At 50.5% G+C, this 24,955-nt stretch overlaps 2 protein-coding genes and 1 pseudogene across 3 annotated transcripts in view; 2 read left to right on the top strand and 1 right to left on the bottom strand.

Annotated features, from left to right (window-relative positions):
* Positions 1 to 48: 48 nt before the first annotated feature.
* DDX56 (DEAD-box helicase 56) lies at positions 49 to 14,609 on the top strand. Its single transcript, XM_083629473.1, has 14 exons — positions 49 to 152; positions 245 to 406; positions 1,343 to 1,503; positions 3,797 to 3,967; positions 4,848 to 4,938; positions 7,375 to 7,619; positions 7,863 to 7,991; positions 10,832 to 10,945; positions 11,361 to 11,458; positions 11,672 to 11,745; positions 12,819 to 12,908; positions 13,031 to 13,136; positions 13,559 to 13,638; positions 14,306 to 14,609. The coding sequence occupies exons 1-14, from the start codon at positions 96 to 98 to the stop codon at positions 14,408 to 14,410; spliced, it is 1,683 nt and encodes a 560-aa protein (XP_083485599.1). The 5' UTR covers positions 49 to 95; the 3' UTR covers positions 14,411 to 14,609.
* A 536-nt stretch (positions 14,610 to 15,145) lies between these two features.
* Positions 15,146 to 18,106, bottom strand: LOC310768088 (ATP synthase F(0) complex subunit B1, mitochondrial-like; annotated as a pseudogene). Its single transcript has 2 exons — positions 17,397 to 18,106; positions 15,146 to 15,211 (listed from the first exon to the last, which is right to left on the bottom strand). The product of its transcript is annotated as an ATP synthase F(0) complex subunit B1, mitochondrial-like (transcript).
* A 492-nt stretch (positions 18,107 to 18,598) lies between these two features.
* Positions 18,599 to 24,955, top strand: part of NPC1L1 (NPC1 like intracellular cholesterol transporter 1) — a 46,296-nt gene continuing 39,939 nt past the window's right edge. The window contains exons 1-2 of the mRNA XM_083629263.1: positions 18,599 to 18,723; positions 21,517 to 23,060. Of these exons, the coding sequence (XP_083485389.1) occupies positions 18,670 to 18,723; positions 21,517 to 23,060 (1,598 nt within the window). The 5' untranslated portion in view covers positions 18,599 to 18,669. The remainder of the gene's footprint in view (positions 18,724 to 21,516; positions 23,061 to 24,955) is intronic.

The raw sequence follows: 24,955 nt of genomic DNA, 5'->3' as shown, positions 1-24,955 counted from the left end.
CGTTGGGGCCGCGTCTCGCTGCTCGGTTTGGCCGGCTAGAGCGGCGGCTTCCGGCTGGGGAAAGCGGAAGCGGCGTCCGCGCGGAGAGGGGCAGCATGGAGGGAGAAGCGGGCAGCTTCGCGCACCTCGGGCTGGACGCGCGGCTCCTGCAGGTAACGCGGGCGAGGTGGGGAAGGGGGCAGCTGCTGCGGCCTCCGCCGCCTCCGGGCCTGACCTGGTGTCTCTCGTTCTCTCTGCCCGGCAGGCGACGGCGGAGCTGGGCTGGGCGAAGCCGACGCTGATCCAGGAGAAGGCCATCCCGCTGGCCCTGGAGGGCAAAGACCTGCTGGCGCGGGCCAAGACGGGCTCCGGCAAGACGGGCGCCTACGCCCTGCCCCTCCTCCAGCACCTGCTCCGGGGGAAAGCGGTGAGCGCCCCGGGGCCCCGACCCTCGCCCTCCCTCATCATCATCATCATCACTTATACCCCGCCCATCTGGCCGGGTCTCCCCAGCCACTCTGGGCGGCTTCCAACAAAAGATTAAAAATACATTGAAACATAAGTCACGAAAAACTTCCCTAAACAGGACTGCCTTCAGATGTCTTCTAAACGTTAGATCAGGCACAGCAAACTTGGCCCTCCAGATGTTTTGGGACTACAACTCCCATCATCTCTAGCTAACAGTACCAGTGGTCAGGGATGATGGGAATTGTAGAGGAAGAAGAAGAAGAAAAAGAAGAGTTTGGATTTGATATCCCGCTTTACCACTACCCGAAGGAGTCTCAAAGCGGCTCACATTCTCCTTTCCCTTCCTCCCCCACAACAAACACTCTGTGAGGTGAGTGGGGCTGAGAGACTTCAGAGAAGTGTGACTGGCCAAGGTCACCCAGCAGCTGCATGTGGAGGAGCGGAGACGCAAACCCGGTTCACCAGATTACGAGACTCTTAACCAATTCACCACACTGGCTCTTTTGTAGTCCCAAAACATCTGGAGGGCCGAGTTTGGGGGTGCCTGTGTTAGATAGTTGTTTATTTCTTTGACATCTGATGGGAGGGTGTTCCACAGGGCGGGCGCCACTACCGAGAAGGCCCTCTGCCTGGTTCCCTGCAACTTCACTTCTCGCAGTGAAGGAACCACCAGACGGCCCTCGGCACTAGACCTCAGTGTCCGGGTTGAACGTTGGGGGTGGAGATGGTCCTTCCGGAAGAACTGGAACGTGGAGCTGTAGAGTTGGAAGGGACCCCACCCCCCAGGCCATCTAGCCCAGGCCCCCACAGTGTCGGGGTCGCACCTAAAGACCCCCTTTTGTGATGGCCTGGAGAGGGCGGGACTCTTCTGACTGGGTCTTTTCTTGCCTCCTAGTCAGCGCTGGTGGTGGAGCAGGCCGTTCGGGGACTCATCCTGGTCCCCACCAAGGAGCTGGGCCAGCAGGTGCTGCAGATGCTCCGGCAGCTGACCTCCTACTGCTCCCGAGACCTGCACCTCGTTGACATCTCTGGCCAGGCAGACTTGGCGGCTCAGAGGTGAGTGGTGGGCAGAGGGGCAAGACGGCTGCCTCTTGGGCTGGCCATGTTAATGAAGTCCCCAACCCCAAAATGCTTTCTGATTCCTGGCCCAACTGCACTGGCTGCCAATTTGCTTCCCTGCCCAATTCGAAATGCTCATCTTGACGTATAAAGCTGTAAGCAGCTCACAACCTTAATACCTCAAGGACTGCTCTCCCCATATGAACTGACCCAGACCCACGATCATCATCTGAGGCCCTTCTTTGTGTGTCTCCTCCATGAGAGGTCTGGAGGGGGGCAATACAGTTATGCAGTGACTGCCTGTTTGAAAAGCTCTCCCCAGGGAGGCTCGCTTGACACCTACATTACATATATTTAGGCTCCAGGTGAAAACTTTTCTTTTCAACCAGGCCTTGGGCTGATTAAACATTCTATGGCCATTTAAATGTCTTTGTAGAGGGGGGAGATGTTTGTTTTTGCTTCATTATGTCCTTTGTATTCTCATTTTGTATTTTAATGTTATGAACCGCCCTGTGATCTTTGGATGAGGGATGGTATACAAATATAATAATAATAATAATAATAATAATAATAATAATAATAATGACAAATTTTTATTTATACCCCGCCCTTCCCAGTTCAAAAACCGGGCTCAGGGCAGCTCACAACAAATTTAAAACACTTAAAAACAATTATAAAAGCAGCATAAAATACAGTATAAAAACATGAATAACAATAAAAATAAAAAATCAGTTAGATAATCCCCAGGGCTAGCTGGCTGAATAAATAATAATAATTTCTGTAAATGGGTCCTTCCTCATTGGCAGGTTGTGATGGTGGCTCTTTCAAGGGGGCTTTGGAGATGGAAGACAGGCTGGCCTCTCTAAAGCATTCCAGAGCCTCCCTAGAGTCTCTTGTAGTCTCACATTTTGCCTGTGGCCTCTGGTTGCTTTCTTTTTTTTTTTTTTTAATAATTTTTATTAACTGGCCAATCACATCAAATTAAATCACATCACATAGATTCCAAATAACAAAGCCAAATTTTTAAATTTTGTTGGGGGAACCCATACTTCAAGATCCAAAGGGGGATTCAGATCATCTTCTTGTTACTGCGTTAATGTCCAAATCAGTCCCAATCAGTCCAAACAAAATTCATAATTCTATTCAGTCTTATCTTGGTGTTTTCACATCATATCTTGTTCATATAATTTCTATTTTTCCTTTACGATCTCTTCTGTTAGTCTCCTTAAGCTGATAAGCAAAATAATAATCCTGTGTGGATTTCCCGTTCCTCCACTAAGTCCAGATGGTTTCCATATATCTCCTTCGTAGATAACATCGCTCTTTCCATCATAAATTTGGCATTTTTCGCTCTTGAGTCCCACCGAGACGTATGTAAACAACTCTATTTCTCTCTTTCTCCTCCCAGACCCAAGAGCTCCAACAATGCCTCCCAAAATGGTGACGGCATTTTTAACTGCGTCATTCCAAAACTCTTAGCTTTCCAGCTTCGTCTTGAAACATTGCTTTGGTTCGAAGGTTTATCTCCACACAGCCTTAAATCCACAGCTTAAGTCCTTAGTTCCTGACTCATTTGGGGAGGGGATTCTTGTTAAATCACATAATGAAGGGCAGGTTGTTGTTTTTTCCCCTCCCCCCTCAAGTCATACCGTATCTTGACGTATCTTCTCATATTTTATTCTTGTCTTGTTATCAGAGATCTCTTCTGTCAGCAGTCTTTACTCCCCTTTTTCCTTGAAGCATGTGCAATTTATCTCGTCCAAATTGTTTCTTTTGAAGATGCTTGCAACTAGCGGCGCGAATCAGGACGGCGTCCAGGAGTGCCGAAATCCCACAGGAGGGCTTTGTGCCTAGTGCCCCCACCCCCACAAATTCGGGGGTGGTATAGGGCACAGCAGGCAAGGGCCGTCCCCCCCACCATCCTGGGGGGGTCAAGGAGGCTAATTACCCCCATCATAGCCTCCAAATTACCTCGTGTGGGTCGGAGAGATGTTATTGTCAGCCATCTTCCGATGCGCCACCTAGTGGCCCCCTGGCCTCTGGTTGCTTTCTGAGTGGAAACAATGAATGGGGGTCCTCTTCTGCAGTTGACACTGCCCTCTTGGGGAGTTCCTCCATAGCCCAGTCAAGGGTGGCAGCCTCTTCCCATCAGCAACCTGTGGTTATGGTTGCATCGCAGACCCAAAGCTTTCATTCAAGGTCAGGCAAGTGTATGTGGTAGTTTCACAGAGACTGGGCCTTCCCATCTCTGACTGAGGCTTTTGCGTGTTGTGCATTCTCTTCCTTCAAGGCCCATCTTGATGGAGAAGCCAGATGTGGTGGTGGGGACGCCATCGCGGGTCCTGGCTCACTTGAGGGCTGGCAGCCTGAGCCTGCAGGATTCCTTGGAAATCCTGGTGTTGGATGAAGCTGACCTCCTTTTCTCCTTTGGCTTTGAGGAAGACTTGAAAAGTCTATTGTGGTGAGTTTATTCTGGCCCTGGGTTGTTGGCTTTGAAAGGCCTGGGGCCAGCCTGTGGTTCCGTGGGAGGGTGGAGGGGGCCTAGGAGGTCTCTGAGGTCTTACAAGCAGTACCTGCTCAGGTGTCCTGCTCCATCATTTGTTGAATGTTGGATGCTATGCCAAGGGGGGAAGTGGGGATAGTCCTGGAGCTAGAAAAATTGCTTTTTGTATCCAGCTAGAATCCATTAGGGTGGCGCTGTGGGTTAAACCACTGAGCCTAGGACTTGCCGATCAGAAGGTCGGCGGTTTGAATCCCCGCGATGGGGTGAGCTCCCGTTGCTCGCTCCCTGCTCCTGCCAACCTAGCAGTTCGAAAGCATGTCAAAGTGCAAGTAGATAAATAGGTACTACTCCGGCGGGAAGGTAAACGGCATTTCCGTGCGCTGCTCTGGTTCGCCAGAAGTGGCTTAGTCATGCTGGCCACATGACCTGGAAGCTGTACACCGGCCAATAAAGCAAGATGAGCGCCACAACCCCAGAGTTGGCCACGACTGGACCTAATGGTCAGGGGTCCCTTTACCTTTACCTAGAATCCATTTTGAAGCTTGTTGGATCCATTTTATTTGGTTTTGTGGCATATTTTATTTGGGAAATTGTGTAGTATAAGCGGAAATCCTGAGTTGAAATCAGCTTTCAGGCTGGAAAAACTTGGTGCCATCACACTAGGAAAAGAAGCTCAGCATATTTATAGTGAAGCTTATGGAAGCAGAGGGATAGGTTGGGGCTGTTGTGCCTGCAATGCCCTGGAGGCATCTGATTCGCTGCCTTTGGGTGCTGAGTGCTGGGCAAGGGGGGCTTTTGGTGCGACCTTACAAATGATGGGCTCTTGTTTCCTCTCCAGCCACTTGCCCAAGATCTACCAGACTTTCCTCATGTCAGCTACCTTCAATGCGGATGTCGAGGCCCTGAAGGAGCTGGTGCTCCACAACCCTGTAAGTTTGTGGGAAATTGGTTGGAGGTTGTAGGGATTGGTTTTGGATTCAAAGGAGGCAAGGTGGCAGAGTTTTGAGAAATTAAAAGATGAACTGCAAGACTGGCTTCATTATTATCAAATAAGAGAGGCCTATAATTTGGATAAAAAAATTGGCTTCCAGGTGGAAAAATCAAAATTGGAAACAGAATTGTTAGACCCCAAAACTAAGATACTTTCAAGAATGTATAACTTGCTGTTAAAATGGAATACGCAGGATGAAACGGTTAAACCTGCTATGATCAAATGGGCACAAGATATTGGTCACAACATTATGTTTGCTGACTGGGAACAGTTGTGGACCACCGGTATGAAATTCACGGCATGTAATGCCTTAAGAGAGAATATTATGAAAATGATTTACAGGTGGTACATGACACCAGTCAAGCTTTCAAAAATATATCATTTGCCCGATAATAAATGTTGGAAATGTAAAGAAAATGAAGGTATATTCTTTCACCTTTGGTGGACGTGCCCAAAGATTAAGGCTTTCTGGGAGATGATCTATAATGAAATGAAAAAGGTATTTAAATATACCTTCCTGAAGAAACCAGAGGCCTTTCTCCTGGGCATAGTCAGCCAATTGGTGCCAAAGAAGGATAGAACTTTTTTTATGTATGCAGCAACAGCAGCAAGAATACTTATTGCAAAGTATTGGAAGACACAAGAGTTACCCACCCTGGAAGAGTGGCAGATGAAGGTGATGGATTATATGGAATTGGCGGAAATGACTGGCAGAATGCGAGACCTGGGAGAAGAGTTGGTGGAAGAAGACTGGAAGAAATTTAAAGACTACCTTCAGAAACACTGTAAAATTAATGAATGTTAAAATGATGTTGGACTGAAAATAAGTGGCATTAGCAACAAAGTTAATAAGAATATGCAAAAATGAATTGATAAATGGATGAAAATATAGAGTTATAATATGTTAAGATATAGAGTTAAGATAAACGAAAGAGGATAAGGATTTGCTGATTTGATTATTTAAATGGGAATACAAAAAAGGGAGGTGTGAGGAGGCCAAGGAAACAAGCTAATGAGTTTAAAGTTACTAAAAACGGATTTGTTTTTTAATTCTTTTTTATCTATTTGTTTTTTGTATTTTGTATTTTGTATTTTTATTCCTCTTTTTTTTCTTTTATGTATTTTTCTACGTCTTCTTTTTTGTATCTTTTTCTTTCTATATGACTTTTTTCTATTTTGTAAACTTATGTTTTTGTAAAATCTCAATAAATATCTTTAAAAAAAAAACAACAAAGGAGGCAAGGTGAAGGGCAGGGATTTCCTTGTCCCATTGCTCTGGGGTTGTGGTGATGGTGGAAATGCTCTTCACAGATAGTAATGGTCCCGTGTCTGTCTGCCTCTTGCAACCTGCGGGCGTTGAGTTGGTTCTGGTGGTCTCCTAGCAATCCGTGGCACAGAAAGGGAGCAATTAAGAGTCATCTGTGCAGCAAGCCTCCCTCCCTGAGTCCATCCACATGGCCTTGCCAAGCTCTGCCCTGCAAGAGGAAACAGCAGCACCAGGGCCCATTGAGGCAGCCTTCACTTGCAGCTGCATTTAGCTGCAGGGACACTGGCTGGAACATTAGAGACCCCCACCAGGAAAGGGATTTACATATGCCTTAAAAAAATTAAATTGATTTTTCCATGTATACTTTTTCTAACAATATATCTTGAACAATTTTTCATATTTCGACCCTCCTCCCCTGGACTTCCCCCATACTCCCATTTTATTTTATTTCCATATTGTTCACCTTGCATATTGTTTCCCCAAAATTTTCTCAATACATATACAGTGGTACCTCAGGTTACAGACGCTTCAGGTTACATACGCTTCAAGTTACAGACTCCGCTAACCCAGAAATAGTGCTTCAGGTTAAGAACTTTGCTTCAGGATGAGAACAGAAATCGTGCTCCGGCGGCACGGCAGCAGCAGGAGGCCCCATTAGCTAAAGTGGTGCTTCAGGTTAAGAACAGTTTCAGGTTCAGTACAGACCTTTGTAGCGAATTAAGTTCTTAACCCGAGGTACCACTGTAGTCTTATTTTTTGTTGTGTACAGTTGTGATTGTTTACTAAAACCCTGCCAATGAGTCCATTTCTTTATGTTGCGTCTTCATATATATTGTAAATGGTTCCCATTCTCTTTTAAAGTCTTTGTTGTCCTTTTCAGGTAGTTTCTCTGTTAGTTTTGCCTGTTCTGCATATTCCATAAGTTTCCCTTGCCATTGTTTTTTCGTTGGTATTTCTTCTGGTATTTTTGGTATTTTTTCTTCTCATATGCCTTGGCCCCGCTGCAGTCACGACTGTAATAGCTTAAGCTGCCTCAACAACGTTGGTTGGTAGGCAGCATATAAATACTCCAAAATAAAACGAAGCCTCTTTTCACCTCCTGCACAGGTGACCCTGAAGCTACAGGAATCGCAGCTGCCAGACAGCTCCAAGCTGAGCCAGTTCCAGATCCGGTGCGAGACGGAGGATGACAAGTTCCTGCTGCTGTATGCACTGCTGAAGCTTTCGCTGGTGAAGGGCAAAGTCATCCTCTTTGTCAGCACCATCGACCGCTGCTACCGCCTCAAGCTCTTCCTGGAGCAGTTCAGCATCCCAGCCTGTGTCCTGAACTCGGAGCTGCCTGTTCAGTCCAGGTGAGCCTTGCTAGGTAGGTGTGGGGGCAGTGGTGGAGGCAGCAGCTGCCATCCTGGGAGATGGAGAAAAGGAGCTGCAGGTATGGTGCTTTGGCCTTGAAGGGGGCACGTAGAGGGAAAGGAACAAACTGGCGGGCCGTGGCATCCATGCCTGGCCACGATGCAGCCCCAGGCACTGCCTGCCATATCCAGAGGTGAATTCCCCTGGCGAAATCACAGTTTCCATCAATTGATCTGTTCTAGGTGCCACATCATCAGCCAGTTCAATCGGGGCTTCTGTGATTACATCATCGCCACCGACGAACAGGACCTGGGAGAGAAAGAGGGACCAACGAGAGGGAAGAGGAAGAGGAAGGGCAACAGAGCAGGAAAGTAGGTTTGGCTTAAGAGCCACAAATAACGTTCTGTTTGACAACGGATGGTGTGAAATAGGAGACTGGGGGGCTAGGTGCCATCGGTGTGCAGCTGACCCTCAGGTCTACTTCTTCACAATCAGGAAATGCCATGTGGGTGAAGAAACCAGAGGCCTTTCTTCTGGGCATAGCTGACCAATCGGTGTTAAAGAAGGATAGAACTTTTCTTTATGTATGCCACAACAGCAGCAAGAATACTTATTGCAAAATATTGGAAGACACAAGATCTACCCACTTTGGAAAAATGGCAGATGAAGGTGATGGACTATATGGAATTGGCGGAAATGACCAGCAGGATCCGAGATCAGGGGGAAGAGTTAGTGGAAGAAGATTGGAAGAAATTTAAAGATTATTTACAGAGATATTGTAAAATTAATGAACTTTAGAATAATGTTGGATTAAAATTAAGAGGTTTCTAGCTGTAATGGGTTAAAAGAATATGAAAAAAAATGGGTTTATAAAAGTAAAATTTCAAGATCACAATAATTTAAGAATAAAGATTTGGGTAGAATAAAGAGGGAAACAAATTGCTGAGCTAATAAATTGAACTGGAATACAAAAGAGAGAGGTATGAGGAGGTCCAAGAAACAAGTAAATGAAAAATAATGTGATGGAGAAACTTTTTTTTTCTTTTTCTTTTTGTTTTTATTTTTTGTAATGTAAAAATCTTAATAAAAATCTTATAAAAAAAAAAAAGGAAATGCCATGTGGGCCCTGGATCAGGGCCTGGAATAAATGGTGGGGTAGATCATAGAGTCGTAGAGTTGGAAGGGATGCCAAGGATCGTCTAGTTTAACTCCCTGCTGTGCAGGAATCCTGCCCACACCAGCCCCTGGTTGGGCTTGAACCTCCAACCTTCTGGTTAACAGACAGATCCACTGTCCCACTGCGCCACAAGGAAATAAGCTGAATTTGAATCATGGCGGGTAACTGGTTCCATCTGTGGTGGCAGAGGTGGCCTATTTATGTTCCAGCCGGCCTACCCTTCAGCCGATCTGATTTGGGTGGCATAGAATTCTCTCCTCAGCTCAGACTACTTTTTCTATCCAGTGAGTGATCCAAGGACTTCTACTCAGCTGGCCAGTCAGAAGTGAATTTTAAAAACCTCCTAGGTAAAGGTAAAGGGACCCCTGACCATTAGGTCCAGTCGTGACCGGCTCTGGGGTTGCAGCGCTCATCTCCCTTTACTGGCCGAGGGAGCCGGCGTACAGCTTCCGGGTCATGTGGCCAGCATGACTAAGCCGCTTCTGGCGAACCAGAGCAGCACACGGAAACGCCATTTACCTTCCCACCGGAGTGGTACCTATTTATCTACTTGCACTTTGACGTGCTTTCGAACTGCTAGGTTGGCAGGAGCAGGGACCGAGCAACGGGAGCTCACCCCGTGGTGGGGATTCAAACCGCCGACCTTCTGATCGGCAAGTCCTAGGCTCTATGGTTTAACCCACAGCGCCACCCGCGTCCCTTACAAACCACCTAGCATAGCATAAATAGCAGCCTCATACAACTTAAGCAGCTGGCAGCTGCCAGCCACCAACTGGAGACTTGTGTTTTTTTCCACATGACCCTGCCTAAGCAGTAAACTCTAAAATCTTTGTGGAAGGAGAATAAAATTATGAAGGAATTAAATAAAATTGAAATGCACATGAGGAAAGGCTGAGCCAGGTTGTTTTTGCAAGAGAACCATGAGAGAAGTGCGGAATGACATGTACGCAAGAGCAACTGCTATGACTGTTGAGGACAAAGGAAGGAGGGAAAGATAAGGAAGTTTTTATGCCTCGTGATTCAGTCGGTAGAGGCAAGTAGAAGGAAGTACTGCCATACGTGGACATAGCTGCCTTTTCCCTTGCGACTTGTGCTTTTTTCATATTTGGTGTGCCACCCCCTCAACTACTTGCTGGCGGAGGTTGTACTGAACCCCCCCGCCCCTTGCAACGCCTAAATGAACATCCTGCTTGACTGACAATTGGAGTTTGGATTTTATTGGCCGTTTGAGCTGAACCCACAGGGTATTCGGTATTGAAACACAACTCTTCCCTAACACCTTGCGTATAAAACAACCCCCCTCTGAGTAAATGCAACATTAAAGGTGATTTCTCCCAAGAAGCTGGCGTTTGTTTTGCATGGTAACTTGAGTTCATAAAGTATGCTTTTAAGTGTTGATTTTTATTGACTTTGGTTGTGAAATTTGTTTTTAAATGCTTTTGTTGAGAATTTAATGCATTTTTAATGCTCTTTGATAAGCAGCTTAGAGGTTTTAGTTGTAGTTAAGCAGTATATGGGCTGCAAGTGGTGCTGTGGGTTAAACCACAGAGCCTAGGACTTGCCGATCAGAAGGTCGGCGGTTCGAATCCCTGTGACGGGATGAGCTCCCGTTGCTCGGTCCCTGCTCCTGCCAACCTAGCAGTTCGAAAGCACGTCAAAGTGCAAGTAGATAAATAGGTACCACTCCAGCGGGAAGGTAAACGGCATTTCCGTGCGCTGCTCTGGTTCGCCAGAAGCGGCTTAGTCATGCTAGCCACATGACCCGGAAGCTGTACGCCGGCTCCCTCGGCCTGCAGAGCGAGATGAGCACAGCAACCCCAGAGTCAGCCATGACTGGACCTCATGGTCAGGGGTCCCTTTACCTTTACTAAGTGGTATCTAAGCGGGTTAAGTAGGGCAGCAGGATGCATCCAAGTGGCTTGGTTAGCAGAGTCCCAGTTGCTTCTGATTGGCCTCTTCCTTGTCCTGCTGCCTAGGAGAGGGAGAGAGTCGCCCCCTTGCCCTCAGTATTCTCTTCTGCTGCTTCCCTTGCAGGGGCAAAGACCAGGAATACGGAGTATCGCGTGGGATCGACTTCCAGAACGTCTCTGCTGTCCTGAACTTTGACTTCCCTCCCTCAGTGGAGTCCTACATTCACCGAGCAGGCAGGTGAGCAGCAGGTGGCCTTGCATGTACAGAACCGCCGATTCCACATTCCCGGGATGAGGCATCCAAGCTACGCTTGGTTTTCTAAGAACAGGGACTTATCAAAGGTCACCTGATGCCTCTGTGTCATCTGGGACTTTTTATTTTTTATTTTTTGCAAGCTGCCTGGCACAGAACCCAGCCTTCTCTGAATTTCCTCTTGAGTCGGTTATCAAAGACCCATTTCTCTGATTTGCTGGTCATTTTAATGAAGGTGATTCAGGGGGAAGGGGCCAACAGTGTTTGGGTCCTGCCTCCCTTTTCACGGAGCGTGCCTTCCCCCCGCGCAGCCCTGGTGCCTCTCCTGAGCCCCTTCTTGCCTTCCAGCTGTGGCACCCCCTCTTCCCTGACCTCCTGACCTACCTGACCTCCCTTGCAGGACTGCCCGTGCGGACAACCCGGGCACTGCCCTGACCTTCGTGCTGCCCTCCGAGAAGGCTGTGCTGGCAGAGATTGAGGCGGCTCTCACAGGAGGAGGTGGGTTTGCTCGCGAGGCAGGGAGGTGCTGCCCTCGGGAGGTCTTCCAAGCGGGCAGAGGGAACACCTCCCCCCGGGGGCGAAGGGGCAGTGAGGTCAGCACGGGGCACTGGCTTGGCTCTGGGCGCAGAATTGCCCAATTCGAGAGTTGCTCCGTGCAGTGGCTGCTTGACTTTCCATTGCTCCAACCGGTCTCAATCCTCTCCCAACCAGGCAGCGATGACACTCCCTTGCGGCCCTACCTGTTCCGGATGGAGGAGATTGAGGGTCTCCGGTACCGTTGTCGGGTGAGTGGGCACGGCCTGGCTGCTGTGGGAGGCGGCTGTGGCCGCACCACCTCCTCTTGCCCTCTCCCTGCACGGGGGCAAAGGGGGGCGGGGCGCTGGAGGCACCTGTTACAGGTGGTGCTTCAGAGCCATCCTTGGCAGGGCAGACTGCAAGTTGGGGGCGAGGTTGGCATGGGTCCGATGCTTTTCCAGCTGCACTGGCTCCCGGTGGAGTACAGGGTCAGGTTTAAGGTGCTGGCTTTGACCTTTAAAGCCCTTCGCGGCCTAGGACCCTCGTACCTACGGGACCACCTCTCCTGGTATGCCCTACGGAGGACCTTAAAGTCCATAAATAGCAACACCCTAGAGGTCTCAGGCCCTAAGGAAGTTAGATTAGCCTCAACCAGAGCCAGGGCCTTTTCAACACTGGCTCCGGCCTGGTGGAACGCTCTGTCTCATGAGACCAGGGCCCTGCAGGATCTGATTTCTTTCCGCAGGGCCTGTAAGACAGAGTTGTTCTGCCTGGCCTTTGGCTTGGAATTAATTTGATTCCCTCCCCCTCTTTCTTTTTTCCTTTCTCCTCCTGTGAAGAGGCTGCATTTTAATGTTTTATTGTTTTAATGTTGTATTTTAATCTTGTTTTTTTAAGTTGTATTTTAATCAACTTGTTTTTATTATTGGTTGTTAGCCGCCCTGAGCCCGGTCTTGGCTGGGGAGGGTGGGGTATAAATAAATTTTATTATTACTAAAAGGCAGCTGTTTCAGGCAGATCTCAGGTTCTCAGTGTTGAGGACAAGCCTGCTTCAGGGAGCCCCCTGATATACCCTTCCCTGAGTGGTTTTGACAGACGCTAGAGAGGGAAAATCTCAGAGGCGGCAGGAACATTTGGCGAGGAATTGTAAAGCACAGGATCCAGTTCTCTGGATGCCACAGCGTGATTTGGAGGCGTTGCCTCCTCCCGCTATTTCTTGTTTTCTCCCGACTCAGCTGCTGCTTTTGGTAATCATGGGGACGGAGTAAATCCTGTGCCCGCCTCCCCATTGCTTTTAAACCACCCACCCACCTCAGTTGGGTCCTTTGCTCTTTGCTCTCAGGACGCCATGCGGTCCGTCACCAAGCAGGCCATCAAGGAAGCTCGCCTCCGGGAGATCAAGGAGGAACTGCTCAACTCTGAGAAGCTGAAGGTATTCACCTGCGCAGCACCTGGGCGTGGGGAGGGCAGTGGGACCCGAGAGAGTGGGAGGGGGCCGGCAGGGAGGGGCGGCTGCTGAGGAGCTGCCGCTGACCTCCATTTCTCTCCTGCCAGACGTACTTTGAGGACAATCCTCGGGACCTGGACCTCCTGCGCCACGACAAGCCTCTTCACCCAGCCATTGTCAAGCCCCACTTGCGGAACGTACCAGCGTACCTGGGTAGGAGGGGGCGGCATTTGTGGCCTCAGCAGGGGGGCTCAATGCTGCGTCTTCACCGTGTCTGAGGGGATGGCGAACAGCAGCAGGCCCTGTAGATGAGCTCTGGGGCGGGACTTGGGCTTCCCTCCTCCGAGGGGGAAAGAGAGGGAGCCCTGCATCTTCTGCAGAGTCCTTACCTTGGAGTCCACACGCCACTGTCCATGCAAATCTCCAAGGCTTATTAAGCTGTGCGAGGGCAAGCTCTTGCTTCTCAGCTGTGGTGCGGAAGAAAAAGTGCAGCAAAGGGGGCCGGGTATCGTGGGGGGGGGGGAGAGCTAGTGCAAAAGCATCGCAGGCCTCTCGAGAATGGGCCGCAAGAGAGGGCTCTTCCGCCTCCTGTTTGGGCCAGTAACCACCAGCGGCTGCTCCTCTTCTCTCCCCAGTGCCTCCCACCCTCCGGGCTGTGGCGCAGCCCCTGGGCAGCAAGCGCAGGCGACGGAAGCCGCTGCCACCCAAAACCAGGGTATGTCTTGCTCCTCTGCTGCTGACCCCAAATTGGAGGGGGAGCAGGGACTGGCCTGCCGTTCCTCACACCCTGGCAGGGCCCAGGGAAGGTTTCTTCGCAAAACTTTACGGAACCGGGCACGGCTCCCTGTTTTCCAGCCTCTGCTTGGGAAGTTTGTGGAGCTGCTGTCGATCATGCTGGGTCCTGTAAAGAAGGCTTGACAATTGGGGGGGGACTGGGGGGGCGGCTTGACAGCTGGGGGACCTTCTGTGCTCCTCCAGAGGCCCAATTTCACCCCCTCCTCTGTGTTTGTTCCTTCACCCCCTTCCTCCTTGGGGTGCAAAGGCAAAAATCTCACCTTTGCTGTTTCCCGGTATCTCCACTCTTGGCTACGTAGGGTGTGGGTTGAGTCTGGGACCTGCCATGGGGGGCCTTGGGCAGTTCTTCTGCCCCTTTCTGTGGTGCTTCATGGGGGGAGTCCAAGTGCTGAGGACAAATGGTGCGGCCTGTGGGTGGTTGGGGTTTGCAGACCCAATCCCCAAGCGAAAAGCTCAGGAGTCTTTGCCAGAGGCCCTTTGGATCTGTGATTGTGGCAGCAGAACGAGGGACCCAGCACCCCAGTGGTCAGGCAACCCCCCTCCTACTGTGAGATCCACTTCTACACTGTCTCTCCCTCCCCCAATAGGGCCAGCGGAATCCCCTGCGGAGCTTCAGATGCACGAAGCAGAGGTCGGGAGCCAAGCACCGGTCAGCCAAGCACCGGACGGCCGCTGGAACGTCTGGATCCTGACCGCCACTTATAGCTGAACTGTCTCGGGGAGGAGGCTGGCGCTGGGCCCCTGTTTTGGGGCCAGGATATTTGATGTAAATAAAGGACAGCTGTTTGTGCTCGGCCACCATCTTGTCGGGTTCGGAGGCCTTCCTCAGAAGAACATTAAAGAGCCATTGCAGTGCCTTAAGGCCAGGAGCAACTTCTCGTGCATTCTCAAGTCTCTGTGGGGTTTTTTGTTTGTCTTTGAGCTGCCTCCTCTGTCCTGGCAACACTGCCTGGGGAGTAGCTCGGGGCCCCTTGCGCCTGCCTCTCTGGGCCGGGTGGTGGGCGAGTGCAGGGTCCCCCTTCCCATTGGCTTCCTTGTGTGGGTGAAGGTGCTGTGTCTTGGAAGCCGGGTTCCTCCCGTGGAGTTTCCTGGCAGCAGCCGCTGCCTGGAAGAAGTCCTGAAACTCTGTAAACATCCTTTACCTTCAATCACACCCCCTGCTTTTGGATGCGCCAAATGCCCCGTCTGCAATTCCTTCTCACCTGGTTTCTGTAAACCGAGTTGTTCTCTTGTATCGCACTCCTTTGCCCTCGCCAGCTGGGCCCCACCCCAGCCCTTTGCTCCCCGGGTCTGAGGTGAAGGCAGAGCAAGGCTCTTCCAGGGTGATAGCAGGTCTGCTCACAGAACGGGCCCCCGCCTCCGTGGTGCGTCTTGTGGGCCTTGTTCTGCTTGTGGCTACCTGTGCCAGCAGCTGCCAATAATGGCAACTAGTGGACTATTGCCCAGGCTCCCTTGGCCTTATCAGGCGTCAAGGCCAGGCCAGGCTTGTAAACCTTGAGGAGGAAGGAAGATAAGCAGCTCAAGGTGGAGGCAGCAGACAGAGCCTGCGGACCCTCCTGGGCAAGGCCTCTTAGACCATAAGCAACAAACACGCAACTCCCTGTCCTGTTCCTCAACCCCCCACCCCCGGCTTTCCTTGCCTTCAACTGCACTGCTTCCTCCTCGGATGTTTCCCCAAGAAGCTTACGTGGCTTTGCACTTGCAAGGGTCAAAGCCAGGCGTGGTGTGACTTGGCAATTCGGTGTCTTTGCCTTGAGTGGGTCGCCAGGTTGAGCGGGCTACCAGGCCTGCTTTTTTCACAGGGAGGGAGGGAGACAGGCACCTTCCTTGCTGCCATGTGGCAAAACGAATTAGCCCCATCTGGGGGTGTTCCCCATCTGGGCTGCAACAGCAGTTTGGTTCCAAAAACGGCCCCCCCAGCCCTGCCTTCTTCACCCCTCAGCTGGGTACACCATTTCCTGTTAAAGCTCAGCTGTTCCTGAGAATATCACACCCCCCCCCCAAACCCTGAAGGGTTGTATTGATTTTCACAGTGTATTGTGGGGCGGCGACCCCAGAAGGGGGAAATAGCACCTTCTGCATTTGCTTTAAATACAGTGGTACTTCTGGATACGAGCGGGACTCACAACTGTCCATGGAGGCACAGGTGAGTTCTGTGTCCAGAGCAGCTGTTTACCAGCTCCATCTGGTACGCAGGCTGAGACCCTCCCTGCCCGCAGACTGTCTCGCCAGAGTGGTGCATGCTCTGGTTATCTCTCGCTTGGACTACTGCAATGCACTCTACATGGGGCTACCTTTGAAGGTGACCCGGAAACTACAACTAATCCAGAATGCAGCAGCTAGACTGGTGACTGGGAGTGGCTGCCGAGACCATATAACACCGGTCTTGAAAGACCTACACTGGCTCCCAGAAAGTTTCCGAGCACAATTCAAAGTGTTGGTGCTGACCTTTAAAGCCCTAAATGGCCTCTGTCCAGTATACTGAAGGAGCGTCTCCACCTCCATTGTTCTGCACAGACACTGAGATCCAGCGCCGAGGGCCTTCTGGCGGTTCCCTCATTGCGAGAAGCCAAGTTACAGGGAACCAGGCAGAGGGCCTTCTCGGTAGTGGCACCCGCCCTGTGGAACACCCACCAGATGTCAAAGAGAAAAATAACTACCAAACTTTTAGAAGACATCTGAAGGCAGCCCTGTTTAGGGAAGCTTTCAATGTTTAATACGTTTCTGTATTTTAGTCTTTTGTTGGAAGCCGCCCAGAGTGGCTGGGGAAACCCAGCCAGATGGATGGAGTATAAATAATAAATTATTATTATTATTATTATTATTATTATTATTATTATTATTATCTGTTCTGGAGCCCTGTTCGCATCCTGTGCCTGCGCAGGTTGCAATTAACTGCTTTTGCGCATGCGCGTGACGTCATTTAGACTGTCTGCACGAGCGGCGAAACCCGCAAGTAACGTGTTCCGTTACTTCTGGGTTGCTGCAGAGCGCAACCCAAGGTATGACTAGTGAAATGCTTGAGGCAGGGGATCCTGGAGGGAGAATTGAGCAAATGCTGGGTGGTGGGGCAGGGTCTGCCAGGTGCTCCATCTTACCTGAAGAGGACCATCAGTCTTTGGAGGGGCCGTGGCGGGGAGTTTTGGGCAGCCAAGATACTGTGGGCTGTGTTAGGCAGCTTATAGCTCGCCTGTTTCAATGCCAGTACAGTGGTACCTCGGGTTACAGACGCTTCAGGTTACAGACTCCGCTAACCCAGAAATAGTGCTTCGGGTTAAGAACTTTGCTTCAGGATGAGAACAGAAATCGTGCTCCAGAGGCACGGCGGCAGCAGGAGGCCCCATTAGCTAAAGTGGTGCTTCAGGTTAAGAACAGTTTCAGGTTAAAAACAGACCTCCAGAACAAATTAAGTTCTTAACCCGAATCTGGTGCAACTGCATTTGGGATACTGTGTGAAGTTTTGGTCCCCTCGCTTTAATAAGGATATTGTGGAGCTGGAGGAGGATCCAAAATGGCCAACCCAAATGATCAAAGGGATGGAGCGACTCGCCTGCAAGGAAAGGTTGCAGCATTTCGGACATTTTAGTTTAGCGAAATGGTAAAGAGGCAGCATAATGTACATTTGTAAAATAATGCACAGCATGGATAAAATGGAGAGAGAAGTTTATCACCTCTCACAATGCTGGAACTATTCCGCTTGAGATGCTGTATTGCCACATGATAATCCAGCCGCTTCTTCACTTCTGTGTATACAGTAAACAGCCTCTCTCTGTAGTTTGTCTCAAGCATTATAGCAACATTGTTCTGCTTGGTATCAGAGATAGTGACGACCCTCAACTCTCCACTGCTCTTTCTTCTCCAATAGCTGTGGTGTGGTCAGCTATCATCACATTTTTCACAGATGTTGCTTATGGTATAGTAGCCTCATTGAGCTTGTCAGCAAAAGCTGCTACATCTGCACCGTACTTCTTTATTATATAGATGAGAATTCCCACCATAACACTTCCAGCTATTGTTTCATGGTTAACTACGTAAAGTTCCTTAGCATGTAGAGCAGAAGCCTAGTCCCATATATATAGGGGCCTGTGACTCCTGTTTTAGGGTATAAGGAAAATTTCTTCAGGGAAGATTCCATGGCAGACTTTTCTTCCTGTCTCTGGAAGAGGTGGCACAGGAGCGAAGTGTTGCTGACTTGTGTGAAGTGGTCTTCATATTTGCACTGCCCCCAGGGGCAGAGCGGGCGCCAAGCTCTTCAGGCCACCAGCCGGGGCCAGGGCACGCATGGCCAAATGAGACAACATCGCTGCTGCTGCTTCTGCTGCCGCTGCCACCGCCCTCTCCGTCCCTGTGACCCTCCCGGCGAAGAGAACTCAAGATGGCAGCCTCCGTGGAGGAGGTCTCGCCAACGCCCTACACAGTTGAAATGTGGAACTTGCCCCTACAGGAGGCAATGATGGCCACCAACTTGGATGGCTTTAAAAGAAGGTTGGACAAATTCATGGAGAAGGAGAGGGCCATCCATGGCTGCTGGCCTTGATGGCTCGGCTCTGCTTCCACAGTTGGAGGCAGCCATACTTCTGGATCCCAGTTGCTGAAAGCCACAGGATGGGAGGGTTCTGGTGTGCCAGTTCAGCCACTGCGAGGACAGGATGATGGACTAAATGGGCCATGGCCCCGATCCAGCAGGCTTTTCTTACGTCCTTGTGACTGAAGAGCGTACAACAGGTAGGTCTCCCCGAAGCAAGTCCGAAGAACCTCAGCTCCACTTTCAGGTTAATGATAGCAGGGGTTTTACAGCCTTGGTGCAGCCTGATTGGCTCCCCAGATGTCAGACCAGGTCTGCTAATAACTGGGCGTCGGGTGGACTTGTGACAGGCACCTTGGCAGAGCAAGTCCTGGGCACTCCCTCCTTTCTGAAGCTTCTGTTTGGGACTGAGGACAAGCTGCCAGGATGCTGAGCGCCATCCTGCTTGCCTTGGTGCTTTCCAGGGCCGGGCTGGGCCTGGTGAGTGAGGTCCAGGGCCTGGTGGGGGTGGATGATGGAGGGAAGGGCAAGAGGGCTTCAGGAGGCAACAGCCTTCGAAGGGCCTCGGGCAACCGAGCTGTTTCTTAGGGGAGCAGGATGAGATGGAATTAAATGGGCAGCCCAAGTCCATCTCTGTCCTGTTTCAGCTGCCCACAGATAATGGGTCCTATATCTCTGGACTGCCAGGCAACAACAGACAGACGTTGTCCAACTTTGCTTTCCTAAGACGTTCACACTGGTTTACGAAGGCAGAAATCATACAGTTGGGAATGACCCCAAGGGTCATCTAGTCCAAATCCTTGCAGGGCAGGAATTGCAGCTAAAGTATCCCTGGCAGATGGCTATTCAATGTCTGCTTTAAAATCGCCAGTGGTGTCTGTCACCTTCCAAGGGAGCCTGTTGTGCTGTCAAACAGCTCTTACTGTCAGAAAGATTTAGCTGGAATCTCTTTTCTTGTCACTGGAATCCACTGGTTTGGGTCCTGCCGTCCAGAGCGGTGGAAAACCAGCTTCCACTATCAGTAACAAAATAGCATAGCAGATACATAGGAGACCATACAGCAAGCGATGTTGACAGCCTTGTGGAAGAGGTGCCTCTCCCACCTTGAGGAGTCTGAGTTCTTGCCAGTCTGATGAGATCCACCCTCCTGGACGGATCAGAATTCAGTTGTACTTTCACAGTTCCCCACAGTTCCAGTGCAGTTCTTGGCTCAAAAACAAGGCCTCCAAATATATTTTAATGTGTGCGTTTTGAGAGGAAACAGGGATTTTAGTGCGGATTCTCACAGCCAAGGGGAAACGTAGTGGAACAGAGAGGGCCGGTGAGACACAATTATCTAAGGATGCAAACATAATAGGAAGAATAGGGCAGAGGGTTTTCTAGAGGAGGTCTTGCACTGTGTCAAAGAGGACACAGACAAGCATCGGTCCGAATAATCGTTGTGTGTGGTAATGCTGGGTCCCAAGAGTAACTTTGTACTGGGGACATGTTATCCCCTTGGCAAAAATGCTCAGGGAGATATTCAGATGGAGAACGAAATCAAGGAAACATCCGAAAGAGGTAATGCTATAGTAATAGGCAACTTCAGTTATGCTTGTCTAGGCCAGGGGTAGACAAACTAAGGCCCGGGGGCCGGATGCGGCCAAATCGCCTTCTAAATCCAGCCCGCTGACGGTCCGGGAATCAGTGTGTTTTTACATAAGTAGAATGTGTATTTTTATTTAAAATGCATCTCTGGGTTATTTGTGGGGCCCGCCTGGTGTTTTTACATGAGTAGAATGTGTGATTTTATTTAAAATGCATTTCTGGGTTATTTGTGGGGCATAGGAATTTGTTCATTTTTTTCTTTTTCAAAATATAGTCCGGCCCACCACATGGTCTGAGGGACGGTGGACCGGCCCCCGGCTGAAAAAGGTTGCTGACCCCTGGTCTAGGTTGTTGGGTACACATCACACGTAGAGGTAGCATTTCTAGATGCCCTCAATGTCTGTGCCCTAGGAACAGTTGCACAAAGCAGGGTGCCCGGGACTTAATCTTAAGTGGCACCAGAACATGGTGCAAGTATTCTTGAACCAACTGGGAACAGCGACCATAGTGCTTTCTGATTCAGTGTATGTGCAAATAGACAATTGCAAAGAAAATCCAGCGGTCACATTTGAAACTTCTCAAAACGGAGAGGACTGCGACAAAAAGGAAGTTGCAAGGGTCAAGTCAAGAGGGTCAATTCTCTCCAAATATTTTGGGGGGGGGTTGTTTAAAACTACAGTATTAGATAGAATGTATGCACTGCAGATCAAACGAGGTACTGCCAGGGTGTCAATGTGGTCAAATAAGCTGTTAGAGAGGCAAGAAGATTTCCATTAGAAAATGGAAGTCTTGTTCAAATGAGACCAAAAAGGAACACGAAAATGCAGAGAAAAGTAAGCAGACAGTAAGGAATGCAAAAAAGAAGAAGAAAAGTATTCGAGGAGCAAATTGCTAAAAACAGAGAGACCACAAGCAATGAAAGCTCTCAGGTACAGTGGTACCTCGGGTTACATACGCTTCACGTTACATACGCTTCAGGTTACAGACTCCGCTAACCCAGAAATAGTGCTTCAGGTTAAGAACTTTGCTTCAGGATGAGAACAGAAATTGTGCTCTGGCGGCGCAGCAGCAGCAGGAGGCCCCATTAGCTAAAGTGGTGCTTCAGGTTAAGAACAGACCTCCGGAACGAATTAAGTACTTAACCCGAGGTACTGCCAACCTAGCAGTTTGAAAGCACGTCAAAGTGCAAGTAGATAAATAGGTACTGCTCCAGCGGGAAGGTAAATGGCGTTTCTGTGCACTGCTCTGGTTCGCCAGAAGCGGCTTAGTCATGCTGGCCACGACCCGGAAGCTGTACGCCGGCTCCCTCGGCCAGTAAAGCGAGATGAGCGCCGCAACCCCAGAGCCGGCCACGACTGGACCTAATGGTCAGGGGTCCCTTTACCTTTACCTTTTTACCACTGTATATTGCTAGCAGCCAGCCAGTTAGGGAGGCAGTGGAGTGTCTTTGGGTGATGAGGGGGTGAAATTTGTGCCAAAGGAGAATAAGGTGACTGCAGAGAAGCAGAATGAATTCTCTGCTTCTGTCTTCACAATAGAAGAGACTTTGACAGGAAGGAAGTTTGAGGAATTGAAGCACAATAGTGGTGACAAAAAAGTCTAGACCTAATTGACAAAATAAATACTAAGAAATGATCGGTTCTGTATGACATCTCTCCCTCTCCCTCCCCCTCCTATGGGACCAAGGCGGCTGCCCTCACACCAATCCATCAGGCAAAATACTGTTCCTTCTACGGAGTGTGCGGCAAGAACCCCGAAATCGGTTCCAGTCTTCTCCCAGCAGTTGTCCCTTGCATCTCCAACACGCCGGCCCGGAAACTCAATGGCTCCCACCTCAACCTCCTCCAGACCATCTGCCCGATGCTGTTCACGGGGGCCGATGACACCTTCGCCTGCTGCTCCGAGGCCCAGCTGCGAGACCTGCAGACCAGCCTGTCCATGTCCCAGGCGATTCTGTCTCGCTGCCCATCCTGTTCGGAGAACTTTGCCAGCATCTACTGCCAGAGCACTTGCAGCCCGGACCAGAGCCTCTTCACCAACATCACCCGCTATTTCAACCGCACCATCGAGGGGGAGGAGAAGCAAGGGGTACTGGAGTACCAGTGCTACTACAGCCAGCGCTTTGCTCAGGAGTCCTTCGACTCTTGCAAAGGGGTGAGGATGCCGGCGACGGGCGGCTACGCCATCAGCACCATGTGTGGCAAATATGGGGCCACCTTGTGCAACAGCCAGAGGTGGCTGGATTTCCAGGGGGACATAAGCAACGGGGTGGCCCCTTTGGCCATCTCCTTCCAGCTGGTGCCCGAAGGCTCTGCCCCAATTCAGGGTGGCATCGTGCCCTTCAACGGAACGGCCTGGAAGTGCAGCGAGGCAGTGGGCAATGGGACCAAGGAGAGGTGTTCCTGCCAGGACTGTTCCCAGGCATGTCCTGCAGCCCTGGACCCTCACCCTGCCCAGAAGCCCTTCCAAGTGGGGGGAATGGGTGGGGTCCTGTTCCTGTGCATCTTCCTCTTCTGCCTCCTCATGGTGCTGTTTGTGGCCTTCCTAATCCAGCGAGGGTGCTCCTGCTCGTGTCGGAAACAGAAGGACAAAGGTCCCAAGAAAGCCATGCCCAAACCAACCTGTTCTCAGAATGTGAGCCAGGCCACACATGACTTCCTGGCCAGGATATTCAGCTGCTGGGGCACACTGGTGGCCTCTTACCCCATCCAGGTGATCACCATCTCGGTGGCGGTGGTGATAGGGCTCTCCAGCGGGCTGGTCTTTATCCAGCTGACCACAGACCCTGTGGAGCTGTGGTCCAAACCCGACAGTCAGGCCCGGAAGGAGAAGACCTTCTATGACGAGAACTTTGGGCCCTTCTTCAGGACTAACCAGGTCATCATGACCGCCAAGGACCGTCCCAACTACACCTACGACTCCCTCATCCTGGGCAATAAGAATTTCAGCGGCATCCTCTCCATGGAGGTTCTACTGGACCTGCTGGACCTGCAGCAGAGGCTGCAAGCCATCGAGGTCTGGTCTGCGGAGTATGGCAGGTACATCTCTCTGAAGGATATCTGCTATGCCCCCCTGAACCCTGAGAATTCTACCCTCTCTGACTGCTGCGTCAACAGCCTGTTGCAGTATTTTCAGAACAACGTGACCCGCCTCAATATGACGGCCAACCAGACGATGAGGGGCAAGAATGGCACTGTGGACTGGCGAGACCACTTCCTCTATTGCGTCAAGTAAGCCCTGGCCCCCATGGGACCCCCTTTTTTAATATACACTTTAGTGGGACAGCGGCCTTTGTTTTGATCAGGCTGAGCTGGAGCAGGGGGTGTGCATCTGGCTGAGTCCTATGTTTGGAGTCAGGAACAAATTACCGTATTTTTCACTCTATAACACGCACCAGACCATAACACGCACATAGTTTTCAGAGGAGGAAAACAAGAAAATAAATATTCTAAACAAAACAGTGGATATATGATTTTTGTGGCTCATGCTGTGGCCACAGACATGTGATCTGACGGTGAGTTTGGGGTAGCCCAATGCAAAAATCCTGAGGATCCATGTGGATCCATGCTTTGTAACCACATTTTTGCACCACTGCGGCCCCAGGCAACAGTGGGTGCGTGATTTTTTTGGTGCAAGCTGTAGCCATGGACATGCTATGTGATCTGATGGTGAATTTGGGGTGACCCAGTGCAAAAATCCTGAGGATCCATGTGGATCCGTGCTTTGTAACCACATTTTTGCACCACTGCGGCCCCAGGCAACAGTGGGTGCATGATTTTTTTGGTGCAAGCTGTAGCCATGGACATGCTATGTGATCTGATGGTGAATTTGGGGTGACCCAGTGCAAAAATCCTGAGGATCCATGTGGATCCGTGCTTTGTAACCACGTTTTAAGTGGGTAGGGAAGGAAAAGCACTCAAGGGACAAGGAGCATGCGTGGGGTGTGTGGAGAAAGGATGCTGCTAATAATGCAGAAGAGGGGTGTAAGGGGAGAAGGCTCCTCCTTTGCTCCTTTAAAGAAAGCAGGTTCTGCTTCTCTCCCACCTCCCCGGCTTAGCGAGCTGAAAAACTTTGCTGCTATTTAGCGAGCAGAGTGGGGAGAAGAGAGGGACAGAGAGCCTGCTTGCTTTAAAGGAGCCAACTGGACAGAGTGTAAGCGGCTCCTCTCCTCTCCTGCTTTGCTCCTTTAAAGCAAGCAGGCTTTCTGTCCCTCTCTCCTCCCCACTCAGCGGCTCTTCTCCCGCTTTGCTGTTTCAAAGCGAGCCACGGAGGAGGGAAGGAAGGGGAACCATGGATCCTCTGCTCACGATTGCAGCAGATCCCCCCCGCCATCCGTAGGCATTCACTCCATAACACGCACAGACATTTCCCCTTACTTTCTAGGAGGAAAAAAGTGAGTGTTATGGAGCAAAAAATACGGTACCTCCTGCGCCATCTTGGCACAGCCCTCGAGGCGGGAGGTGAGGCTGGGCCTTCCCGGGAGCCTGGTTTTGTTGGCAGCGCCCGGGGTGGCCTTCAGAGTGGAGGGTTGGCAACCTCCTGCTGGCTCCGAGTCTCTGCTCATGCAGTCCAGCAACAGCAGATGCCTTCCTCCCCCAAGTGCCATTGCCCCTTTGCCTGTGGCTCAGGCTTAGAGCCCCAGATCGGCAAGCAGAAGGTCCTCTGTTCGTCCCCAGCTTCATCTCTAGGTAGGGTTGAGAAAGGCCTGGGAACCTGGAGAGCCGCTGCAAACTGAGGTTGACTGGGGGGGGGACGTTTTGGCTCTGTGGCCCCCACCCCTCCATGCCAACGTGGACAGGTGGTGAGACCAATCAGAACACAGCATGAAAATAGGGATGTCCTTGATGCAAATCAATAAAAATTATTTCAAAAAAAGAAAAGAAAATAGGGATGTCCTATTCCATAATAATGAAATTCTCTTTTATACCCCACCCATCTGACTGGGTAGCCCCAGCCACTCTGGGCGGCTTCCAACACATATAAAAACATAAAGGTAAAGGGACCCCTGACCATTAGGTCCAGTCGTGGCCGACTCTGGGGTTGCGGCGCTCATCTCGCTTTATTGGCCGAGGGAGCCAGTGTACAGCTTCCGGGTCATGTGACCAGCATAACAAAGCCGCTTCTG

The sequence above is a fragment of the Podarcis filfolensis genome (assembly GCF_964270895.1).
Source record: "Podarcis filfolensis genome assembly, chromosome: 8".
NCBI lineage: Eukaryota > Metazoa > Chordata > Lepidosauria > Squamata > Lacertidae > Podarcis > Podarcis filfolensis.
Note: the sequence above shows the minus strand (reverse complement) of the source record. Positions and strands in the feature narration are given on the sequence as shown.

Bases quoted from the DNA above. Each gene is read 5' to 3' on its own strand.
- DDX56 (XM_083629473.1), top strand. From the start codon at position 96: ATGGAGGGAGAAGCGGGCAGCTTCGCGCACCTCGGGCTGGACGCGCGG. The intron at 7,992-10,831 runs GTAGGTTTGGCT...CTTCCCTTGCAG, and splicing joins AAGGGCAACAGAGCAGGAAA to GGGCAAAGACCAGGAATACG. The intron at 13,639-14,305 runs GTATGTCTTGCT...CTCCCCCAATAG, and splicing joins CGCTGCCACCCAAAACCAGG to GGCCAGCGGAATCCCCTGCG.